The sequence below is a fragment of the Lathamus discolor genome, chromosome 2 (genome assembly GCF_037157495.1).
Source record: "Lathamus discolor isolate bLatDis1 chromosome 2, bLatDis1.hap1, whole genome shotgun sequence".
Lineage (NCBI taxonomy): Eukaryota > Metazoa > Chordata > Aves > Psittaciformes > Psittacidae > Lathamus > Lathamus discolor.
In genome coordinates, this window is record NC_088885.1 from 83,175,000 (window position 1) to 83,198,165 (window position 23,166).

A 23,166-nucleotide genomic window follows, 5' to 3' on the forward strand; every position below is an offset into this window, starting at 1 on the left:
CAGTGACCGTAAGCAAAAAGATGCCTTAGGAGACTGATGTCTTGAACACTCAAGCTGAGTCCTCTGGAGTTGTTGTTGGGTCGTGCGGATTTTCGTGGGCATCACCGTAGCAGTGGGGAGTAACCCTCTGAAAAACTCACATGAAGTAGTTCCTGGGGCAATGACAGGAAGGCTGTGGACTTCACTTTTTGGGTCACAGATAGCTTTGCTTTCTGGTGTCTGTGGGCTGGCCAGATGCTGTAGCAGTTGGTTTGTTAATACAATAGGCATTATTGAAAAGTTTGCTTGTTTTTTGTTTTGTTTTGTTTGTTTGTTTTATGTAAACCTTTCTTTTAAGCGACTTCTTTACAATACCTCTTTGTCTTTGCTTTCCCTGTCTTAACTAATTTTATGTTTAAGCTGTGATGTTTTACGTTGCCCCTCTGGTTACCTGGATTTGAACAAGTTAAGTTAGATCAAGTGTGTGGCAAGACTTGGATATTTCTGTTTTCCATGCAAGAATATCAGTATTATCTTCTGTAAAGCCCTGCACTTTGTATAGTACATCTAGGGCTTGTAAGAAGTTTTCTTGTGTAGGGAAGGGCAGTGGAGGGAGGTTGGTTGCCCCTTTTCTGTTACCCCTACCAAAATACCCCCAGCTTTTTGGATTTCTTGCAACCACACTGGCAAGAGGGACATACTAAGCTGTGTAACCCCTCCCAAGCACTGCAGTGTGCAGGACTTGGCTTGGTTCAGACACCCCCACATCTGACGTGTTGCTGATGGTGAAGCTGATGGCATCTGACAGCCTCAGACAGTTGCTGCCAGTGTGGTGGGTAATGGTTGTGAGGAATGGTCCAGCTCGAGGCCATGGGCAGGCCTCTCATTCCTGTCTGGAGGCAGCAGTGGTGGGGAGCCAGTGCCAATTCTCACCCCCTCCTCCAACCCAAATCTCAATCTTCGAATTAAAGAAAGAGACCTGAGCCTGTACTGTTTGGGAGTTGTGTTTGGGAGGGGTGAGTGTTCAGGTCACTGTGAAGAAGGGGCTGTTCTAAAATGCTCACAATATGTAAACTTCTCAGTAGACAATCTTACGTATTTTCAGAGAGCAGATTCAGTAGTGATCTGCTTTGGGTCAGAGCTTCCAAGATGCCAACAAGCCTATTTCTGCATTTAAATGAAAATCTCATGGAATGTCACTGAAATAATAAAGATTGTTGTAATTTAAATACAAAATTGATGATCAGGAGACTTTTGGAGTACCTTCTGCCTTCCTCCTATCCAATATGGATCATCAGCAACAGACCAAAACCCCCATGTGAAAAAACCCCTGAGAGATTCAGTTGTGTATGGGCTCCGAGCAGACTGGAAGGCCTGAGTATGACTTGTAGCTTCTGCAAGAAGTGAGGATTGTGGGGGCTTTTGGTACGCTTTACCTAAGGACTTACTTCAGCATTCTCCTAAACTCACTTGACTCAGCGGTTGTGGTATCTCTTGTTAACTTTTAATGACCTTATTCAAGCAGTGATTTTTGTCACTTGTCATCATGTCAGAAAATGGTACTGTAAGAGAAAGCGTTGTGTGCTCCTGTTGTTGAAGGCCCACTCTGAAATTCTTTCCTGGTGTTAATAAATTGTATTACAAATTACATCTTTTGTTAAAATATAATTTGTTAGCTCTTGAGCTATGGGGTAATTTGTCAGTGCAGAAAATTAATTAGACATTGTTTTGTGATACTTCCCTTAAATAAAATGCTTGAAGGACTTCTTTTCTTTTTCTCATGCCAGATTAGTTGCGTAGGATCAGAATGTAATTTTCAACATAAAGAAGTGGGGAATATTAGGATTTTCATGCCGGTGGTTTCCATGCTCTTCTAAAAGCATCAGTGAAATTAATTTAATCGCAGTCATGTGCCTCAACTCCTGATTTGTTTGTGGGTTGTTTTCTTTACATGCTCACTGGTCAGTTCTAAAAGCATATGTTCATGTAAAGTATTAGTTATTCCAAATTGCATGGCATACAAAAAAATGCTTTTCTGAACCAAGTATATTGGTCCCATGTCCAATACTAATGTTCTTGTTGTGAGATGATGAATTCATTCACTCTAATCGCCCTTCTTTCTCATCTGAGTAGTATTTTTGGGAAGTATCAATGTGGATCTTGCCCTCAGAGATTTCAGGGCTTGACACTGTGTCCTGAAGCAGATCTGGCAAGTGCTATGGGTACCATGGTTGTTGGGCAGGTAGACCTTGACGCTCCTCTGAATATGTCCCCATCACAGCAAGGCTAATGAATTTTATCCAATTATGGAGAGAACATAATTGATTTAGTAATCCTGTAGATTTCTGAACAGATGCAAATGAGGACGTAGGGTCGTATCATCGAAGTTTTGAAACAGGCTGTCAAAACCACGCACACCACTATGTTTTGTTTTACAGTTTCTGCATGTTACTGTACTTTTAATGTTCATTCAGATATTCCTGTCCTCACTTACCTGTCTCTTCATTCTTTCCCTCTTGACTAGAGAAAGAAATCTGACTCAGCAGCATGTGATTACTTCCTTTTAGTTGTATTTGCTTTCTTCAAGACTAAACAGCACTCCTCCAGCCTTTGAGTGTGGGTTCTCAAGTTTCAGCAAGCTGTTAACATTTGGGTATCTGATAGTTCCCTCCTACATTATTTTTGAACCTGATAGTGCCTGCACAGCTTTTTCCTGTGTTACCTGGGAACATGGTGGCACTGGCCTCCCAGCTTTTCATGTTGCTCCCTCATTTGAGTACCTTTTTAGCGTGTTCATCACAGCACTACTAAGCTATAGTAGGGACAGGAGAGCAGTTTTGAAGTGTTGTTCTCCTTTCCCAGTGAAGTGCTCTTTACTGTTGTTTAGCCTATTATGCTGTTTTGTCATGAGCTTGTTCTTTTTGTTGTTGTTCTTTGCGTTGTTCCTTCCTATCTCAACCTCTAATTTTCACTTCTATAATAAATTCAAGAGTTCTTATTTTGTGTGCTGTCTCTTTGGGGTTTAATTTATAGGTTTCCATGTATTCAGCATGTTTGTTATCTTGGACCATTTATATCTTGAGAGGAAAGAAGTTTTTGCTGAATTCTCATTTAGGTTTGTCTTAAATCTTATTCCAAGCTTCCTGCATGTTTTACTTGACCTTCCAGAAATGCTAGCAGGATCCTTGAGGATGGACACTCCTCTGTGCTGCCAACAGGCTCCTGTTTAAGTTCAGAAGACTCGTTCATCTTCCTCTTGTCCATGCTGACTTTGTAGAATGGCTTTTGATTCCTATTTCCTGAGGATTTCGACTGCTGCAATATTTCCTAATGTGATATTCTAATTAGTAACGATAAAGTTCAAGGTAGGCTTTTCACGTCTTTGTCCTAATAAAGGCGTGAGTCAAGATGAAACAAAACAAAACAGGCCTGTCAGGGCTTGAGCAGCAGGACTGTAAAAAGCCCATTTTAAGGAAATGAGGTCTGCGCGTGTGATCCTGCTGCTCTGGCTGATGACTTTGAACTTGTTAAATGATTTTGACCAAGTATTACAGTGGGTTTAGGAACTCTAAGGGGTGCTCTAAGGGGCTCTGGTAAGAATTAAAAGTAAAGGAAAAATAACTCCCCAGCATTGAAGAAGAAGTCCTTCTCCTTTCTGATTTGGGTGGCAGCCATTATGAAAAGTTGGTGTGTTTTCTAGCCGGTCAGTGCACACGCCTATCTTTGAGTCAGCTCACAGAGCCATTTCCTCACCCAGACAAGAAAGCAATGGGTGTGAGAGGTGGAAGTATGAGATCAACCAGCCTGAAGAAGAGAAAATAGTGGGCCATCCTGGCCAGCATCTCTCTACCCTGTGCAAATGCTTGTCCTGTCATCATGATGGTTGTTTACCACAAAATAAGGCTCAGATCTCTTGGTGTCTGTCTTTTTCCTACAGTTACGGATTGTGCTTTGGATACTCCAAATTTATAGGAACTTTCTGATGGTTTGTTCACGTATCCTGTTGACATCTCTGTTGCCTTCCAGCATCTGTTGGAGATTTGTTTCCTGGATCACCTTTCTTCCGCAGCCATCCCCCAGTACATTTTGTGCTGGTGCGAATGACAGCTGTAACATGTGCCATGGTCTGTGCCAGCATTTGGGATGCCTGGGGTACAGTTTTAATGAACAAATATCATCAGGCAGTTCATCTTTGTCAACTGGTGGGATATCAGAGTACGGAGCTTTGATGTTAAGTCCAGTCTGTGTTCGGACTCTCGCTGCTTCAGCTTCTTTTTCTCACTGGTGCTCAACAGCACTCGGGCTGCTGGTTATTGCACTTCTTCCATCTTCTTTAAAAATATATTTCAAAAGATTTTTGGAAGGTTATTCTTTTAAATATTCAAAATCAGTAAAGTATTTGCATTACCCCACACTTGAGTTTTTTCACACTGAAACAGTGCCATTATCAGGGACCTGGGTACATTGACTGAGTAGTTTTGGCTATGAGGTACAGGCAGATATCTGTAAGGATGAGCTGCCAAGATGTAAATAAAAACAAAACGGGAATCTGAATTCCAAAGCTATTGGTTTAGTCTTTAGTGGTGTCATTAGTATTCATTAAAATTTAACTGTGTTGTGGATGTGTACCTCTTCTGAGCATATTTGTGGAACCGACTTCTGAGTATTTAAATTGTGGCTTTTTTATAGCTTTTACTGTCTGTTTGGAACAGGCTTCAGAAATTCATCTCAAAAGTCCATTCACTAAAAATTGGTTTGCCTATTCATTTACAAATATTTGCAGCACAATGAACTAGGCATGCTACTTACATTAGGAATAATGACCTAACCTGACAGACATCCTGACCGGAGAATTGAAAGGAAACATTTAAGTGGATTTCAGTTCAAACATATAAACACTTGCAGACTGTTGGAACAATAATTTTCATTTGGTCTTTTGCACTGTAAAACATTTCCTTACAGAATAATTTGAGTATGTGGGGTTTACTGTAAGGGGTGGATTTTTGTTTGGTTGGGTTTGGATTTTTGGGGAACGATTATTGCTTGGTTTATTTTTCTCCTGAAGAAGTCCAATAGTAGTCCAGATTGAGATGAGATTACATTTGCCCTTAAAATGGAAAAGACCCGTTACAGTCCTCAGTGCATTTGGCAGTATATGCTAGTTTCATATGACCCCTGTATATGTATTTGGGGCTTCAGTTATTGTCAGAGAAGCTTTAGAAGAAGGTATGACTGGCAGGCTATTGTATTTTACAAGTCTGCACACTGATATACTGGATAGGTAATATGAACAGGTATGAAAGCTCCATTTAAGTTTTTAAATGTGTGTTCTGATATTTTCTTTGTTTCCCCTCTTTCAGGTATTCACTTACAAACAGAGCACTATCACACACCAAAAAGTAACGCCCATGCATCAAACAAGCACAGAGAGTGTGGAAGACATGGCAGCACTTGTAGATCTCCACGAAGGCTCCATTATGCACAACTTATTTCAGCGATATCAGCAAGATAAAATCTATGTAAGTTTCTTCTAAAATTAAGGGAAATATCCAGAGGGAATGTTTTTGAATGTAGAAGTGCTGTGTGTGTTTTACTGTTGTGGTATCTCCCCTCCTAATGTTCTCCAGTTCTTTGTGTATCCACACAGAGCTGAAACATGCCTCACCTAGTAACTTCTCACCAGCAGTGAGAAGGAGAAGGTAGCTCAGGGTGGCCAGGCAGTCCCTTTTATACCTGGCAGGGTTGTGTCAAGAGCTCTCAAGTTTCTCTTCTCCTTTAGACTCTCTGCCCCAACAATATGTACTGTGCACATCACCAGGGACAATGTGGTAGGATTTAGTCTGAGACTGCCATTTGAGATCCCATCAGGCCAAGATCCAATTCTGATCACCTTCACCTTTTATTATTACAAAAAAAGTATTAAATTGCCAAGCTGAAGACCCATGCCATTAAATACATTAAATTCTAAATGTTGAGGTAGTTCTCTTTACAAAAGCCTTTATGTGTGGGGTTTTTTTCTTCAAATGAACCATTTTTCCTTTCAGAAAAAGAAATGCCACCATATATGAACAATCCTGCATGTGTGGAGGAAAATAGCTACTTACTAGGAGTTTAGTTTTCTACCAGTGTTATTAGAAAATAATGCTTAGTGTGAGTCAAAAGAAAAAGTGTTTTCTGAGCCATTAAATGTACTCAGATGGAGGACACTTCCACTTTTAAAAAGCAAGTGTGTAGAAGGGGATGATTTTTTTGAAGCGGCAAAGAATAGCCTTGTTCTGAAGAGACATGTCCTAGCTTATTTCTTAGCTTGTCAAGGCAAGTTAGGGTATTCTGATACTTGGTGTTCAGTATGGTGTACATTTCTAGACAAACAGGTTTGTGTGCTGTTAGTGATGACTGATCTTCAGTTGTTGCTGAATACTCATTGTCCTTTCAGTTTTCCTAATTTTTACTGCTTACTCCTTCCTACAAGTCCACCTCACCTGATAAATTATTGGAAAGGTTGTCAGAAAAAAGGTGGTTTGAAATGTGCATGGAAACCTCTCTGTTGTCCTGCATATGTAACCAGGACCCTTGTGTAAGAAGCATCTTCTTTTCTCAGTCCTCATTAGTACCTCACTCCTGCTGTACCAGTGATAGTGTTTTAGCAGGACAGGGCTTCAGGAACACAAACTCCAAAACAAGCTGATTAAATAGCTTGAAGAATTTAATGAAACTTCATTGATACATGGGCTTGTATTGCAGGAAGAGGTGTTGCCATTGCAAAAGGAACCTTGTCTTTTCAAGCCAAAATCTCTTAACTATATTGAATAGTTAAATGATATTTTAATGTTTGATGTTAAAATAAGGACTGGAAGGAGCATTAACTTTACCTTTGTCAAAGGTGTACTTGCAGCTGAAGATATTAGATTCCTGGCCATTCTGCATTGAGACAAGACTAGTTCTTGTACAGGACACTAGAAGCCAGTGGAGTTCATGCCAGGAGTAATCAAAGCTTCACAAATTGTACATTTGCCTTCTCCCTTCCCTCCAAAAAGTCCTCTGTCTTGGCCAGGAATTGCTTCATCAGAGTAGTGGGTATATTGTCTCTTGTATCCACCTTGGCACCTTGGTGTCTGTCCCTTGCAAGTTAGGGTTAAATTGGAAAGGCATGTGCCCCTCTTCACTCTGAGCTTAATATAATCGTTTCTTTGAAAGACTTCTTGCCATCCTGAACATAAACCACCATATAATTGCTGTGTCGTGGCTTTTATCTTACTGGTCCCTTTTCACTTCAGCTCTGTGCACCTCCCTGTCCACTTTCTGAGCAGGGGAGAAGATAAGCAAAGGTGTATGCTGGCATTTTTTGAGTTACATACTTGTAGTATTACAAGCATATTAGTGTGGTTCTTAAGTCTGGCAGTTTTTTGCTTGTTTTCTCAGTGGCAATGAGACTGTACCCTTAACGAGCAGTGTACTTGAATCAGGATGTGTGTTTTGAGGCTTGCTTCTTTGCAGACACACAAAAGTTATGTGAAGTACAATATAATGAATTGTAGTATCAAGTGTATATAATCTCAGAAATACAGAAGAAACAATTAAAAGGAAATTCAAACAGTTGCTGTCTCAGGAAGACAATTATTTATGCAAATCTTCCACTGTTATCTTGTGTGTTTGCATTTGAAGAACTGTTTCTCCAGCAATAAGTATTTAGGTAAATATCTTCAGATGTCTAAGTTCAGTTTAATCTTCCTTTACTTAATAACACTTTTGTCTCATATAATCATACCCGTGTTCCTAAGCTCTTCACTACTTCCTAATTAATATTAAGATATTTGCCATGGGTGCCAAGTTTTGTCAAATGCGTCCATGACTTACTTAGCTGCTGCCAACAACTGCAGGTATTACAGATCAGCAGAGGATTTTCTGTGTTTCTTGCTGTTTCTTGGTGAGGGAGGAATATTGATTTAGCATACAGACTATGTTCAGAGCCTGAATGATGCCTGGCTCTACGCTTACTGAGTTGAGGCTCTTAGCTGAATCTGTGCTATTAGTAAGAAGGTGAATAGCAAAAGTTGTTAATGTCTATGTGCCACCATCTTTTTGTATCAGTGTCAAGTCTGTTGACATCTACTTGTGATACTTCTTGTCCCAATTCCCTTAAAAGAGTGTGTGCTTCCCCTTTTTGGGTTGTAGGAAGCATGGGATGTCAGAGTCCTTCCTTGATTAGTTAAAGCAGGCCCCTCTCTGGTACTTTTTTCAGGTTTATTGATTAATAACACTTTTATCTAAAAGTGTGCTTCTGGGCTATCGCCACTTTTGTTGTCCAGGGAAGAATGGCAGTGATCATATGGTCCAGGAGTTCAGTGGGGGGGAGGTGTTATTTCCTCCCCCATTTCACTCCATCAGGAACAACTTGATACAGGAGATTCCAGACATTGGGATACAAGGTTTAATGCCTGTCTTTGAACGCTCAGATTAGCTTGCATGCTAGGCTGGTACGTGGCAACATACGAAAGGTAAACACTCGTGCTAAAAGTGGAAGGTGCCCACATTTGAAAATGGAGCCTTTTGTGAAGGCAAATGCCTCTGAAGCAAGGCCAGCACAGGGCACGTGGAGAGGAAGTGCTTCATCATCTGCCTTTGCTGTTCAAAGGCGAGTTGTTCCTGAAGCTGTTGATTCTGGTTTACTTTCAGTTAAGTACACATTGCAGAGGAGACTGGCTTAGCCTTGGAGAGGACACCATAAACCACACAGCATGGGTTGTGCTGCAAGATGCACAGATTACAGTGTTTGAGCTGGCTCTGGGATGAGCTGCAGTTGCCTTGTCTCTGTGGCCAGCGGTTAGTTACTGATGTAGGAGGGCGAATTTCAGCAGAGCAGAGAGTTAGAGAGCAGCCTTTGCTGAGGTGAGAGGCAGGTTGGGAGTAGCTGCAGTATACATTGTGCAGGTCAGTACGGAAGTTTTCAGTGTCAGATCCACCCTTGTTTGCCCAAGTTCAAGCAACAAGCAAGTTTCAAAGCACATCTGATTATTTTTTTCCTTCTGAATTAAGCTCTGAAGTGCCAGGTAGGCACGTTCCCCTTTGAAGTGGTGATGATTTGACACGTGCCTGTCTTGTTTAGGTGGAGAATATGTACCCATGCCCAGAGAGGTGTGCTGTGTGGGGTGAGGTGTGGCAGTCGCTTGGCCACCCTCCCCTGATGGAGAGACTGGCCTCGGGGTTGTCCAGTGGCTGTGTGTGATGACCAAGAGGGGTGGGAGACAACATAACCTATTTTTGCTTACTTTCAAATTAGGACTGCAGCTTGCCCGCCAGTAATTATAACCATCTGTGGTGTTTGTGTGCGTATGTATAAAGACTTCTGTACCCGCCACGTAGACATGTAGTGCTGTAGCAGACACATCCACATCAGAGGGAGGATGATGGTAATTAGGAGCTCAGTTTTCATGACTGCCTTCCTTTCTCTCTTCAGCTGAAGCAACAAGCATGGAATAACTCGAATGGAAAAGCAACATTTCCCCAATTTTTAAAGAAGGCGTTAAACTGGAAAAGTTGTCTCATCCCTGATAAGGCTGCTTGCAGAACTCCTGGCCACTTCATTACTCTGAATGTTCAGTTACCTCTTCTTAAAAGGTGTATTCAGTTATTTATGCAGCAATTTTTTAATCTACTCCTGTTTGTTTAGTTTAGCAGCACGTTCAGTTGTTGTCTGTTAAACTTGCCGTAATTAGATAATTCATCTCCCTTGAAGTCATGAGGCTTCCCTGAGGCAATCTTTTGATGTTTGTGCAGTATTAATCAATAATCAGTGTCGGGGTTTATTCAGATCCTGTTTGCAGACACAGACACTTTAGTATCCAGGTCAGTTGTTCTCTGTGAGTTGTTTGTCTCGGCTTTTGCATATTCATTTTTTTGAGTACAGTAAAACTTAAATTTCACATCTGGTGCAGGTAGAGGCAGAGGCACAATGGAAGATAAGTAGAAGACAATGGCCCCAAAGTGTTTACTTACGAAGACAAAAATGTTGTTGTGACTGATTTCTGAAACAGAAAAACTCGAATGCACTTCTTGCAGAAACTGAACCTAAAAAAAATATGCGTATGAAGGACCCATGCACCATCCTGGATAGCTCAACAGCCTTGGTCTTTGGTCTGTCATGCTCCATGGTATAAATAAGTGTGGACCACAGACTTTTAAAAAACCCCAAACATGGGTACACACAAATTGTGTTGTTAATTAGTACCATAAAATTTATATATATAAATATTGTACATGTACATTTAGACCAAGTCCTTGGTTATTACACTAGCTCCTAGAACTATATTTATCCTGGTCTTGTCTGCAACCCAGCTGTGGTTGCACAGCTCCTCTCCACAGGCATCCAATGCTCTAGAGTAGTCCCAAGTAACCGGTTTGCAGGATCTGCTGTGTGGTCACTGAGGAAACTGCTGTTTATTTAATTGCTCTGCTTTTACAGTAAAGAAATTTGAAAAGTCTGCTGGTGAATCACAGTGTGTTTCATGCCTTCTTGTCCCCATGCCTGTGGAGAGATGGGGAAAATTCTCTCCACCAGCTCTTTCAGTAGAGGTGAGAGCAGAGAACACCATTGCTAAGAATGCATGACAAATGTCTATACATAGTTACTTACCTCCATAATTAGCATGTTATGCTTACACACATCAGATAATGTTTTCAAAATGTAGTTCAAAGTGAATTCCTGTCTCCAAGCATTAATTACAGCTTCCATTTCACATCTGTTACTAGAGAGCAGCAGACAAAGATCTATAAAAACACGGCAGGCTTTTAATTGGAAATCTAGTGGACTTTATTTCTGGTGATTGCCGTTTCTAAAGGATGGTTAGTTATATAGATCAACATTTGTCTGCCAAAGGCCAATTATCTTAATTTTTCATTTATTTTTCTTTTTTAATATGTGTTAGAGGAAGAACATAGTTGCAATGATGTGAGAAGTAAACAAATTCTATCAGCTGGTTAACCAGCTTTGCCTCTGAATACCTCCATACTGCTGAACTTGTGGGACTGCTAACAACCACAACAGCAATAAAGAATGTTTGCCTGAACTTTGTCCTCAAAACTTGGGGATTTTAAAGGTGCATATTTTCAGATCTTAGCAAATATTTCAGCCTGAGGTGTTGTGATGATATCATTAAATAGGGAGCTGCTCAGAAAGGTCTGTGTAATTGAGTATACTATCGCAGCTATGCAAACGCTTTGCAATGTATGCAATGGCTACGTAAATGCATAAGTTTATACTATGGCTTGCAGCATGTTAGGTACTTGTTGGTAACATGGTGTGTGTATATGCTGCCAGGGATCTTGCCCTCCATCATCTCTTTCTGTGAGACAGATGGAGAGGCGGAGGGCATCAAAGTTTTATTAAAACAATAAATATTTGCTTTCCTGTCTGCTCGGTACCAGTAGTTTTCTTCTCGTATGGTGGGTTGGTAGGAGAAAAAGTAATACATGCAGGGTCAACAGAGTCAGTTCCTGTTGACTTTCATGAGTTTGGAGTAATACCTAAGCCCTACTTAACAATAACCTCATATTTAAAACTGCAGAGTAGAAATCTAATCTTGAGCAGGTTTTGTCATTGGTGATGGTACATATAGCTAATGTCTTCTCAGACTTGAAGGCTTCTTTTCATGGTGTTTTTTTCCTCCACACCTATATTGGATGTCACTGCTAATTCTTACGAGCTGAAAACAGAAAGAAAACCAGCATGCAGAATCAAAAGGAAAATTCCTCAGTCATTTGTGTAAGTGCTAACGGCAGCTTAGTGCAGTTCAGTCAGAGCTTTTGCAAATGGTGCTGAACACTTTTGCGTGTGCCTTGTTTGCAGGTAAGCTTTGGCTCCTTTCTAGGTCTGTTGCTCCTAGTCCTGCAAAGGCATTGCAAGGTGGGCATGAATTTCAGCTCCAGAACTTTAGCTGCTTGTCTGTCATCAGCACATGTTTTCTTTACGTGTGTTAGGGTTTGACTGTAAAGTGAGCTGCGCAGAATTTACTGCTTGTGCTATGCTGTCCAACTGCCTTATTCACCTATTCCAGCAGTTTAATACTAAAAGGCCACAGCCAACCCATTTAAGTTGAGAATGAATTAAATTATTTTTTTAGTTGTCTACCTGCATAAGCAGATGTCCTGGGTTGAGCAGCAGCAGTCATTTTTCTCCTTCTTAGGAGCTAGTACAGTGCTGTGTTTTGATCTTTTGGCCTTGGAACAGTGGTGATAACGCCGATGTTTTCAGTTGCTGCTCGAATGTTTGGTCTGGCCAAGGACTTTCTGAGCTTCGTGCTCTGCCAGGGAGGAGGGGAGGCCGGGAGGAAGCAGAGACAGGACACCTGACCCAAACTGACCAAAGAGGTATTCCATACCACAGCACGTCATGCCCAGGATGTAACTTGGAGTTACCCGGAAGGGTTGGGACTGCAGGGTTGGACGAGGTATCGGTCGGTGCTTGGCTGGGGGGAGTGGGGCGAGTTATCAGTCAGCTGGTGCTGAGGTGTTGTATTCTTTCCTCTTGTTATTTCCTTTATCATTATTATTATTGGTGGTAGCAGCAGTGATTTGTGTTATACCTTAGTTACTAAACTGTTCTTATCTCAACCCGTGGGAGTTGCATTCTTTTCGATTCTCCTCTCCGTCCCTCCAGTAGCAGGGGGAGGGAAAGAAAGGGGGGGAGTGAGTGGACGAGGTTTGTGGTTCGGTTTAAACCACGACAGCAGACTACTGATTCATAGCCAGGCTTTTAGTTTTATTTGAAAAGATGGAGTCCATTTCTCCAAGCAGCTTCAGCTATTTCCTTTTGATGCCTGTCAGTCTTTCCTTTTAAAAACAAGTGGAGTCCAAAAGTTAAATTTATCAGGTTTTTGACTGCTAATACTGTTTACCATCTTAGTACTGATTTCTAGACCCATGGCTGTTCAATGCCATCCCACAAACTACCTGGCATAGATCTAGATTGCAACTATTCTGGCTTTTGATTTTTGTTTTTATGTTCTGTTAAAGCACAATTCCTGCTCTTCCTACTCCCTACTCCTGCTCTATTCCCCTCCTAAAAAAAGTTCTTTCTATAGAAGAGGTCTTAAAACATTAAGGACTGTGGAAGTTATTAAAATCTGAATATCAGTGTGTAAAGTATTCGCAAGTAGATTGAAACAAATCTCCGAAGTTTATATTGAAAGTATTACTCTGGTGTACTAGAGACACTGCTTTTTGGTGTGTCATCTACCAGCATTTCTGTTTCCTTCGCATGTGTTTTCTCTGAAAAGCCACTTCATCTTCCCAAGATGAATCTATAGGAAGGAAGATGAACATTTTTTTTTTTTTCTTTCCCTCACTGGAGGGTGAATTAGACCTTCAGACAGCTTTGAAAGACTCATTTGAGCGTTGTGCAATAACAAAGCAGGAAGAACTAGTGTGTGGCCACAGGCCATTTGAAATGAAGTGAGAAGCCATGGGGTAGACGCTCTGTGGGGCCTTTTCTGATTTGAGCTAGAGATCGCCTGTTTAGAGTTAAGCTGTGCACACAGATTACTACAGTCTGATGTGCAAAACCTACATTCACATGCTGTAATTCAGACCATGAAAATTACAAAAATCAATGTCTTACCCTGATCAGTTGTGGGTTTTGTTCAGGAGGTCACCTCTTCTCACCACTTGGCAGTCAAAAGATCATTATCCTGACATCCAGTAGATAGGACTGCTACATGGTAGAGACTGTATAGTATTACTTAGCAAAAAAGTGCAATAAAACCAAGGAGACTTGGCCCTTTTTGTTCAGGAGAAAAACTGCCAGAAACCTGTGAATTTCTTAAATAAGGAAGGATGTCTCTCCGGCATCACTGTTACTGTCTGTTGGTTTGTTTTTTACCTTTGGCTCTAACAGTCCTCTTTTACCAGTTTTTCCTCTTTATAATGGTTTAATACTTCCCACCTATTTGGTTTGGTTTTGGGTTTTTTTTTTGTCCAGATTCTGAATAGCACTTGTAGAGTTTCCCTGAGTATATCCATCTACCTGGAACAGTCTGTTCAGTAGGAGGAAATCAGTGCGAAAATAGGATGCAATTAAGCTACAAGTGTATCTCTTAAGCCATGGAGAGCTTTTAGTTTTGTTCAGGTTCTTCGCCATCTCTGAGCCTTCTGTGGAGTTAAGGTGTCATGTTCTGGCTTCCTTCTGAAGGTCTTCTCCTATGGATGCTAATTTTTGCATTTGTAGTGCAGCTTGTGTGTTTACAAATAGCTCATTTTGTCTTCAATCCTACAACTGATCTTGAGAAGAAAAAAGGACACTTTAGGGGTCATAATGTTGTGCTCATTGACAAGCAACATGGAGATAAAGACAAGCACAGCTCAAGTAAATTTAGGCAGTTGGAAACCCACCATGAGTCACCAAACATGGTGAGGGCTGCAGAAGTCCAAACAGGAAGATGATTATAGAGCATGACATTTCTGTCTCAGAAACGGCTTCATGGGTTGAAAACATCTAAACTTGTAGTTTAGTACTTCATTTTGATTATGGTTTTTAAGAAAGGAGCTTGGCTTCAGACATGAGACAACTGGATTCTGTCCCACTGAAATTAGCATGGGACCAGCTGAAAGATGGTGTATATTTACCATAGAGAGGATAAATCAAGGTTCTACCATGATCAAGGGCATTAATTATCATCCCGTTTATGACATACCCTTGCCCCTTCTACCGCCTCCCTTAGCAAAGATGCCAAAATATGGCCCAGCCATCCTCTGCTATGCCGACATGGTTGACCAAGTTATGTTTGCCTCAGAATGAACCCAGTCATGATTACCAGCAATCCCTTTACTTGAGATATCCGGGAATGAAGAGGCTGTATCTGCAATATGGGGCAAACTCTTTTGTTCCCAGGTTTTGTGTCCTGACACCTTGAAATTTGGTGTTCAAAACTTCATGAAGTTTGACAGCTATTTTGCCGTCTTTCAAATGTTGCCTGCCTCTGCATGTTCTGTGAGAGCAATGATGTGATTTGGTAATATTTCTGTCTCCACGGTGATTTAAAGGTGTGAGAGACCTGCCAGTTGTGTGGAACAGTGATTAGTGATAAAGTCTAAAAGTGGCACATAAGTAGCTTTGTAGTCAGCCAGTTGCACTGCAGTTTTATTTGAAGTTTCCCATATATTAAGGGTAAGCCCAGGAAAATAATACTTGCTGAATAAGTTGTCAGTTTAATACTAATACCCCTTTAAAAAAAAAAAATAACAAACCCTTACTTTTCAGACACAGATTCAGTTCCTTAAGTAACTCCAGGAAAGTCAGGCATTGCTCAAAAACAACCCAGAAGCATAATTTTTGAGACATCTGTAAACATGCTTCTGTTTCTGTAGTGAGATAGAGCCTTTTCTTGTCCCAAAGCATGAAATCTTGAAAGTGCTTTTAAGAGAGCTGGACAAAGTGCTGTTTCTCAACGTTAAGGTATATATGTGTAGCAAAACATCTTAATTCTGTATTTGATCAGTTCAAACATTTCTAGTATCAGGTTGTAAAGAATATATTGCTTTTTGGCATCCTTGAAGAAACACAATAATAGAAACTGAAGAATGCAGCCTCCTTGTGCCTGTTTTAATACTGGAAGGAGTTTTAGTTTCAGTTGTAATTACTGATCAGATACTTGGTTCAAGAGCAGAAAAAGGTTGTCATCATCGTCCATCTTCCCCCCATTTTTTGTACCCTTATTTATTTGAGGAGGAATGGGATGTCTTGAGTGCTAGAAGTCTGGGAAATACAGAGGGGTACCTTGATTTAGGGGGTTAAAGGAGGTCATGAGAAATGTGGGATAAAACTGATGGCCTTAAATGAGAAGAGCAAGCTTGAGTACAACACAGAAGTCATAAAGGATCCTCAGAAATAGGAAAGTTATTGTTGAGATGCAGAAATCTTGACACAAAAGGGAAGAAGTGGAAGGTTGATGATTGCTGGATATGGAGCAAACCTGAAAGGATGTACCCCAAAAAGCATCTGCGGAGGCGAGAAGGTGGAGAGCAAGGTAGTCCTGCTATAGTCTGTTTGGTTTATAAGACCAATTAAGTGATCTTGCATTAGGGCAGTTTCCTTTTTCATTGCTTTTTCCGTGTAGAGAACCTGAAGAAAATTTTGAAGGGGAAATTTCTTGCTCTACTTTTTCCTCTTTTAGTCCAAAGGCCCATTCTGCATGGGAAAGACAGACATTTCAAACTGTATTTTTAGTTCATCTATTGCATACTTGTTTCTCGTAATTTTAAGCTAACTTGAAAAGGTGTATTTTAGCCACTGAATCTTTTTACTTCATTTACATTTGTTTGGCATCAAAATAATACAAACTGTGTCTTCCTTAAAAAACAAAGCCAAGCCTCTCTGTTAGGGACAACTGTGACCACTGCAAGTTTTTCTAGAGTATTTCTGTGGATATCAAAAATCTTCATGAGCTCTTGAAGCTTGCTAAAGAACTAATTGTCTTTGAGTGTTTGAAGAAGTCGGGTGGTTTCAAGACATGGGTTCAAAGCTGATTGCTATCAGAAAGCAAGAAGCAAAACAAAAAAGCATTCAGAGAACTGATGAAAAATCTCTTCCTTTCTCAAGCACATCTTTCATTTTGACTCTTGAGATGCCATGGCCTTATTGAATGAATAGCTGAGAAGACAGGGCTTGAACTCCTAATTTTGAAAGTCCCCTTAGAGGATCAGCAAACAATCTTATTTCCTCTTTTTTTGTGCTAAAAGGGGGAGTAGGAGTATCTGTGCTTTGTGACCAAAAGTGTTTTGAGAGATACAGTGTCAGTGTAAAATTTCAGTAAAAATTTGGAAGTGGAAAGGGAACCCAACCTTTTAATATGATAATCAGAGTGCTGTGTTGGGTTTGGGGCTGAATAACTCAATTCTAATAAATTCTAAACTAATGGTTTAGCAGTGATCTGATAACAAATTGTTGCTGTTTCAGTTTGTACCAACCAAATTAAAGAGTTTGTGAGTGGTTCTGTGTAAAGTGCTGAGTCAGTCACATAACAGAAAAGTAAACTGTCCTCTTCATTGCCATTTAAGAAGTCAGGCTTGTGACAGCAGCTCTACACAGTATTTCTCGGAAATACACCTCAAGCTGTTTCAACTGTAAGTCTGCAGAAACCCTGTCTGCTTGCTAGTGCTCTGGCAGACATATGAGCATTTTTCCTATTCATAACTACTTTGGAGTACTTTCATTAAAGTAAGTAATTATTGACTGCAAGAATCAGATTAGAAACTGCAAAGAACAAAGGGAAATTTTGATTCATTCTTTTTAAGCAAAGTGGAAGTGATTTTATTCTGTCTATATCGTTATAATTTGGTGGCGATTTGTGCACACATTTAACTTGTTTTGCAAAGGGGTTATACATACTGAAAGCACTGTAACACTGGAGCCACTAAATAGGAGCTATTTCTGTAGAGGCTGTGGTTATTCACATTTTTGCTGAAAGGAGAACGAATTTTAAAATATGACATGTCCTAAGGATCAGGCGATTCCGGAATTGTTTTCACCCGTACTGTTTCTGCAATTCACCAGGTTCCTGTTATTGCCATGATACACTACCTTTTCCCTGTAGTACCTTTCATGAGTTATGAGGCAATGAAGCCAGCTGACTTTTCTTATTCTCAGTAATTACTAATATTCTGGAAGTGTTGATACCATTTTTGAAAGTAATGTTTAAGCCATGTGAAAGACTGCCTTATGTCAAGTAAGTCTGTGCTGAAGCAGGCTGCTGTCACCTCTTACATTATTTACTGTTTGCAATAGGAGAAGCAATAAAAGTCACACTGTAACCAGTGGTGGTACAATTTTGCCAGTGTTGTATCTATCACAGGAAGATCTGTGGGCTGGTAATGTTGTACTGTCAGGTGCTTGGTCCTACAGAATCTATAGAATGGATGCTTACAGTTATGAAGTTAGATGGTACCATGTTTCATAGGGATTTTTTTTATTTGATTCTTTGCCATGGCATCTGTTGTGATGGCATGCCTCAAGTTACTGTTCTTACAGTTTAGTAAGGCTTTAGTCAGACTTTAGCAAGGTAAAGAACAAGTTCTGTAGCTGTCTTATTGGTCATGCTTGCACTGTATTCATGTAGTCAAAAAAATATCTCTAAGATTTTGCTCCTGCAATCTGTGCAAAATATGTATCCAACTGGGGAACTTTGTTCTTAGAAACTTCCTTGTTAGTTATTTAAGAGCCCAAGAGGGGATGATCCCAGAAAATTAAGCTGTTGTCTCAGTGCTCTAATTGTCCTGTGATACGATCTTGTGTTGAAATGGTATCTTTCCTCTACATGAAACCTTCTGAGCTATTGCACAGCATGGCGGGGGTGTGTGTGTGTGTGTGTGTGTGTGTAAAACACGCAGACTGAAAGTTCCCAGCTCTGTAAAGGGTACTTGAGTTACAGCAAGGAGGAATATTCCCCTCACAGCTCATAAAATTGTCATAACTTCAAGGACACTGCCGTAGTCCTCTTAGCAAAAGCTCAAAGCTGCTGCTTGTGCTGGGTGTGATGGAGGATGAACAGGTGGCTAATGGGGAATGTAACAGCAGGGTAACAGTGAGAAAACAGAGCTGATGCACAGTAATAATTGCATGTGCATTGAGGAGGAGGGAGTAAGGTAGATGTGGAATGTAAATGCTGTGGAAGACACTGGCAGAGAGGAAAGGAATATTGTGGGGGAAGATGATGGGCCCTGGTCTCAGTGAGTGCCCCCAGGAGAAGAGGGAGGCTGCAGGAGGAGCACATGGGGCTGTGTTTCTGTGTCGTGCAAGATGCTGCTCGCCTTACCCAGCCCTCTGTGGGTAGGGTGCTGAGGAGGTGAGCCCCAGTCCTGCTGTCAGCTTCACAGCTGGCTCCTGTCAGCATGAGAGGGCTGACTGCTACTGAAGCATCTGTTTGTACACGCGAACCGTGTTGCAGGGCTGTAGGCTTTGCAAGGCTGTTGGAGCCAGGTGTCAGCTTCCTGCCTGCAACCGCAGAAAAGGTGCTTGACAAAATGAAATTAGCATCACAGCAGTAACACTGCACATATCAATTAATTCCACGTGCCCCAGATGTGCTGGAAATCCTGGAGAGAGCATGCTTCATGTTATCTCCTACCTCAGTTCAATTTCATCTGAGAAATGTGTTGACGTGCATAGAGGGTGACTGAGAAAATTAACAGCATCGCAGATAGACTGTTGCAACTGATGAGAGTACTGCAGCCTAATGAATTAAGGCAGTGGGAATGGGTATAAGCTGCTACCTGGATGGTTTTAACTGATGTGTTCCCTAATTGCAATAGGATAGAAATGAATGCCTAATCAGCTGCCATTGCACAGCAAACTAGTAATAAATTAAGTTGCAGAAACTGAGTGTTTTGAGAGCATCTGCCAGTTCACATGCTTTTCTTAGGACCTAACAACGTATAATGGTGCTAGTGTCTACCACGTTGTCTGCTACTTCTGTTTTAAAAATGAGTAGCCGGGAAGGACTTGAATACTCTACATAGAAATATGGACTTTTGCACAAATACCTGTCAGGTTTTTAGTAAGTTCAGCAAGTCCCTACAAACACATCAGAAGCAGCTGTAGATCAGTGCTCATAGTCATTGCTGTGCATCTGTAAGCAGTGTTAAGGCAGGGATTTGTACAGCCAAGAAGCTCTGTGCTGTAGGTGGGGTAATGATGAAAATGTGACAGAGGTGGAAACAGCGTTTTATAAAGAAAGAAAACAGGGAAAAATAGAATCATACAATCATGTAGGTTGGAAAAGACCTTTAAGATTATCAAGTCCAGCCGTTGCAGGTGTTGCCTGCAGATTTACTGAGGGTGCACTCAATCCCCTTGTCCAGATCATCTATAAAGATGTAAAACAAGAGTGGCCCCAGTACTGAGCCTTGAGGAACACTGCTAGTGACTGGTCACCAACTAGATGTGACACCATTTGCCCCCACTATTTGGGGTCAGCCATCCAGCCAGTTTTTTACCCAGCAAACAATACACCTCTCCAGGCCATGAACAGCCAGTTTCTCCTGGAGAATGCTGTGGCAGACAGTGTCAAATGTTTACCAAAGTCCAAATAGACGGTGTCTTCATGCTTTCCCTCATGAACCAGGTGGGATTGCTAGGCTGTTGCAAATGTGTATTTGTTGTCTTTCATTTGAGAAGAGTGTTAATCTGTTCCACCCTGTGTGTAATAACAACTCTGTGGCGGTTGTGTGCTTGCAGACCTACATTGGCTCCATAGTTGCCTCTGTGAACCCTTACAAGAGCATCCCGGGACTGTATGATTGCGCCGCCATGGAGCGATACAGCAAGCACCACATGGGAGAGATCGCACCTCACATCTTCGCTGTGGCCAACGAGTGCTACCGCTGCCTTTGGAAGCGCCATGACAGCCAGTGTATCCTCATCAGGTAAATAGCAGCTGCCCCTGCTGCTTTGGTTGCCCCTGCCAGTGAGACTTCCAAGGTGATTTAGGATCACAGGTTTGGACCGCACAGAGAACTCCAAAAGCACGCAGGTTTTTAAACCATCAGTTTTGGGAGAGAGTTCTGAACTTGCTCTGTATCATCCTGTGAACCTCTAACAAAATGTTAGTTTTTCTTATACAGCTTCTAATTTCACTTAATGAAAAAATCTATTGTATTTTTGTGCGTTTTTTGCTACTCACCCATCTAATGTTACCCTAAGTGCTTTCCCCACTAGTTAAAAAATCCCTGTGCAGCTCAGTAGCTTGTTACTACTAGACCCTAAATGCTGTGTCAAGAGGAGAAAAACAAATAACCTACCAGTCTTGAGAAATGTAGCAAATAAGAATAGCAAAGGAGAAAACCCTTTACATTTCAGCCACTTAATTCCTCCTGATTAATCTTCTTTGCTTAATCTTGTTGTGTTTTAATTTAATGGTGATAAATAGCTTCCTGTTTGATCCACTGTGGCACTGGTACTCAGGATTTTGCTGCTCCCAGTGTACATTGAGAGCAGTTGGCATTTCAATAGCTTTTTGCCGCTTTCAGCTCCTCCTTCCTTCTTGCTCCAGGAGAGCTGAAAACGCAGCCAGCTCTTTTCCCTTTCCCTGCCTGCCAGCTCAGCTGCGTTGGCTCGCATGCAGGCGGGGAAACTGAAGCCTTGCCTGCAGGATCAGGAAGAGCAGCTTGGTGGCAATGGCAGTGTGGCACCAGCCATGGAGCTCCCAGTGGGGGGGCGATGTTTGGGGGTTGATGTGAGAGAGCTTGTGTTTCCCTTCACTCTCCTCTCTCACAATGATTTGTGATTAAGCCTGTTTGCAGCACATACTGAATGTGAAATGCTCTTCAGACAGAAAGTGACACAATTTTGGCTGTCTCACAACCTCCACAGGGTAGCCCTTGTGACAACCATGGGACCATGGCATGGGTAGAGAGGGGAATGAGGCAGAGTGAGAGCAGCACCTTCTGCAGGACACAGTTTCTATTGGCTTTTAAGATTACAGGCCAATTTGCAAGGCTTCCTGGTTAAGAGGAGGATTTGGCACAGGTAGTTCAGCACCTGAGCTGTTGTTAGAAATGCGGATCATATGCAACACCTCTAGGTCTGGTTCCAACTTTCTGCAAGTTCTCAGGTCACAGTCACTGCCTGCCATCACCGCTAGTCAGGTTCTGCCTGGCTGCGGCACAAAGAGAGAGCTGATTGTGGTTTTCAGCTTTCTTCAATGTATTTCTTCTTTTTGTTACTTAATACATAGTACTGTGCATACAAAGCTGAGTCCAGGTGACACTCCAAGAAAAGATGGAGTGTGCAGATAGCTAGATCTTTAGATAGCAAAGATCTTTGTCATGTGCAGATAGCTAGACTGGAGTCATGATTTCACATTTTAATGCCAAGTAGTTTCTTGCTAACAGTCCATGTACCCAAATTCTGGGAACCAAAGTAATTTCTGGTGCCTAGCAGGTGGCCCCCAGTATTTTTGCCATTTTGTACTGGCTCAAGTGTCTTCTTTTTCCTAACAGTTCACCACAAGCTGCCAAGAGAAAAGCAGGTTGTGTCCTAAAAAGGACATAAGCAGAAATCTCTGATACTCCGGAGGAGTCTGCAGCAGTCCCCGCTGTGTAAACCATGGTAAAACTTGGTTAGATAAGCCAGAATATGGAGAAGTTCTTCATTAGCAGTCCCTTTTAAAAAAATGATTTGTGTAAGTTCAGTGTTTTAGACAATGGTCACAGTACAACCTTGTGAGAGTACCTTGTTTCTACAGAAACTGGGGGAACACGCAATTCAAATAAGAAAAATAAGAAGTCAAATCGACTTTTCTAAACCAATATTATCTGCTGTATTTCTGGAGGACTCAAAGCAGGATTTTTTAAGATTACTGAAAGTTTTCAGTGGCCCTTATGAGGTTGAGGAAAGTGCCTGTGATCATATACTTAGTTTGGGGCATCAGAAATGGAGGTATTACAGTGTGCTTATCAAATTCAGCATTCTGGTTGTTCCTGCTTCATCTTTTACTGGTTTAGAGTTAGATTTTGCAACAAGTCACTGCCAGGCTTTCTTCGTTGCAACTGGTATTTGATAAAAATGGTAAAGTGGAGCTCTGCAGTGTCTGAATTCAGGCAAATATTCCGGTCTTGTATTTAACGTAAGAGATGATATAAAGGAAAATCTGTTGTATCATGAAAACATAGTTAACAGTTACATCCATTTAAAATGAGTGAATTGGTCGTGTAGGCTTCATGCTCTGAAATGCAGTTTCATCTCCTCTTAACTTTTGGATCTTAAAATCCCAGTGGCACCCATGAGGTGAGGTGCTGAAGGCTTCCTGCTGATCCTCTGGACTTGAAGTGCCCTCTGCTGGCGTCCAGAATTAGCTCAGCTCTGCTTTGGAACTGCTTTCTTAAGGCATTGCAAAGCACAAAAACCTGTGAAAAAGCTTGTTGTTTTGAAATGCTTGGGATATTTGTCTGGGTGGGGAAAGATGTGAAGGTTAACGTAAGAACCTGAATAAAAAGCTGTCATCGGTATCGACTCAATGTATAATATAAATGCAAGACCATTTTTCCAGTATAACCACCCAGATCAGAGGTAAAGGCGAATGAAATACAGAGGAGATGATATTAAATGGAGTCATCCAAAGATGTTTATTTATCAGTTTGTGTTACACGGGCTTATTTTAATTCATGAAAATGCTGCCAAAAAAAAAAAAAAAGAGTTAG

The 23,166-nt window shown here is 41.3% G+C and overlaps 1 protein-coding gene across 1 annotated transcript in view; it reads left to right on the forward strand.

Annotated features, from left to right (window-relative positions):
* The window catches only part of MYO10 (myosin X), a 157,036-nt gene that overhangs the window by 59,417 nt on the left and 74,453 nt on the right, over positions 1 to 23,166 (forward strand). Inside the window, exons 3-4 of the mRNA XM_065667576.1 lie at positions 5,340 to 5,498; positions 20,204 to 20,391. Coding sequence (XP_065523648.1) covers positions 5,340 to 5,498; positions 20,204 to 20,391 — 347 coding nt within the window. The remainder of the gene's footprint in view (positions 1 to 5,339; positions 5,499 to 20,203; positions 20,392 to 23,166) is intronic.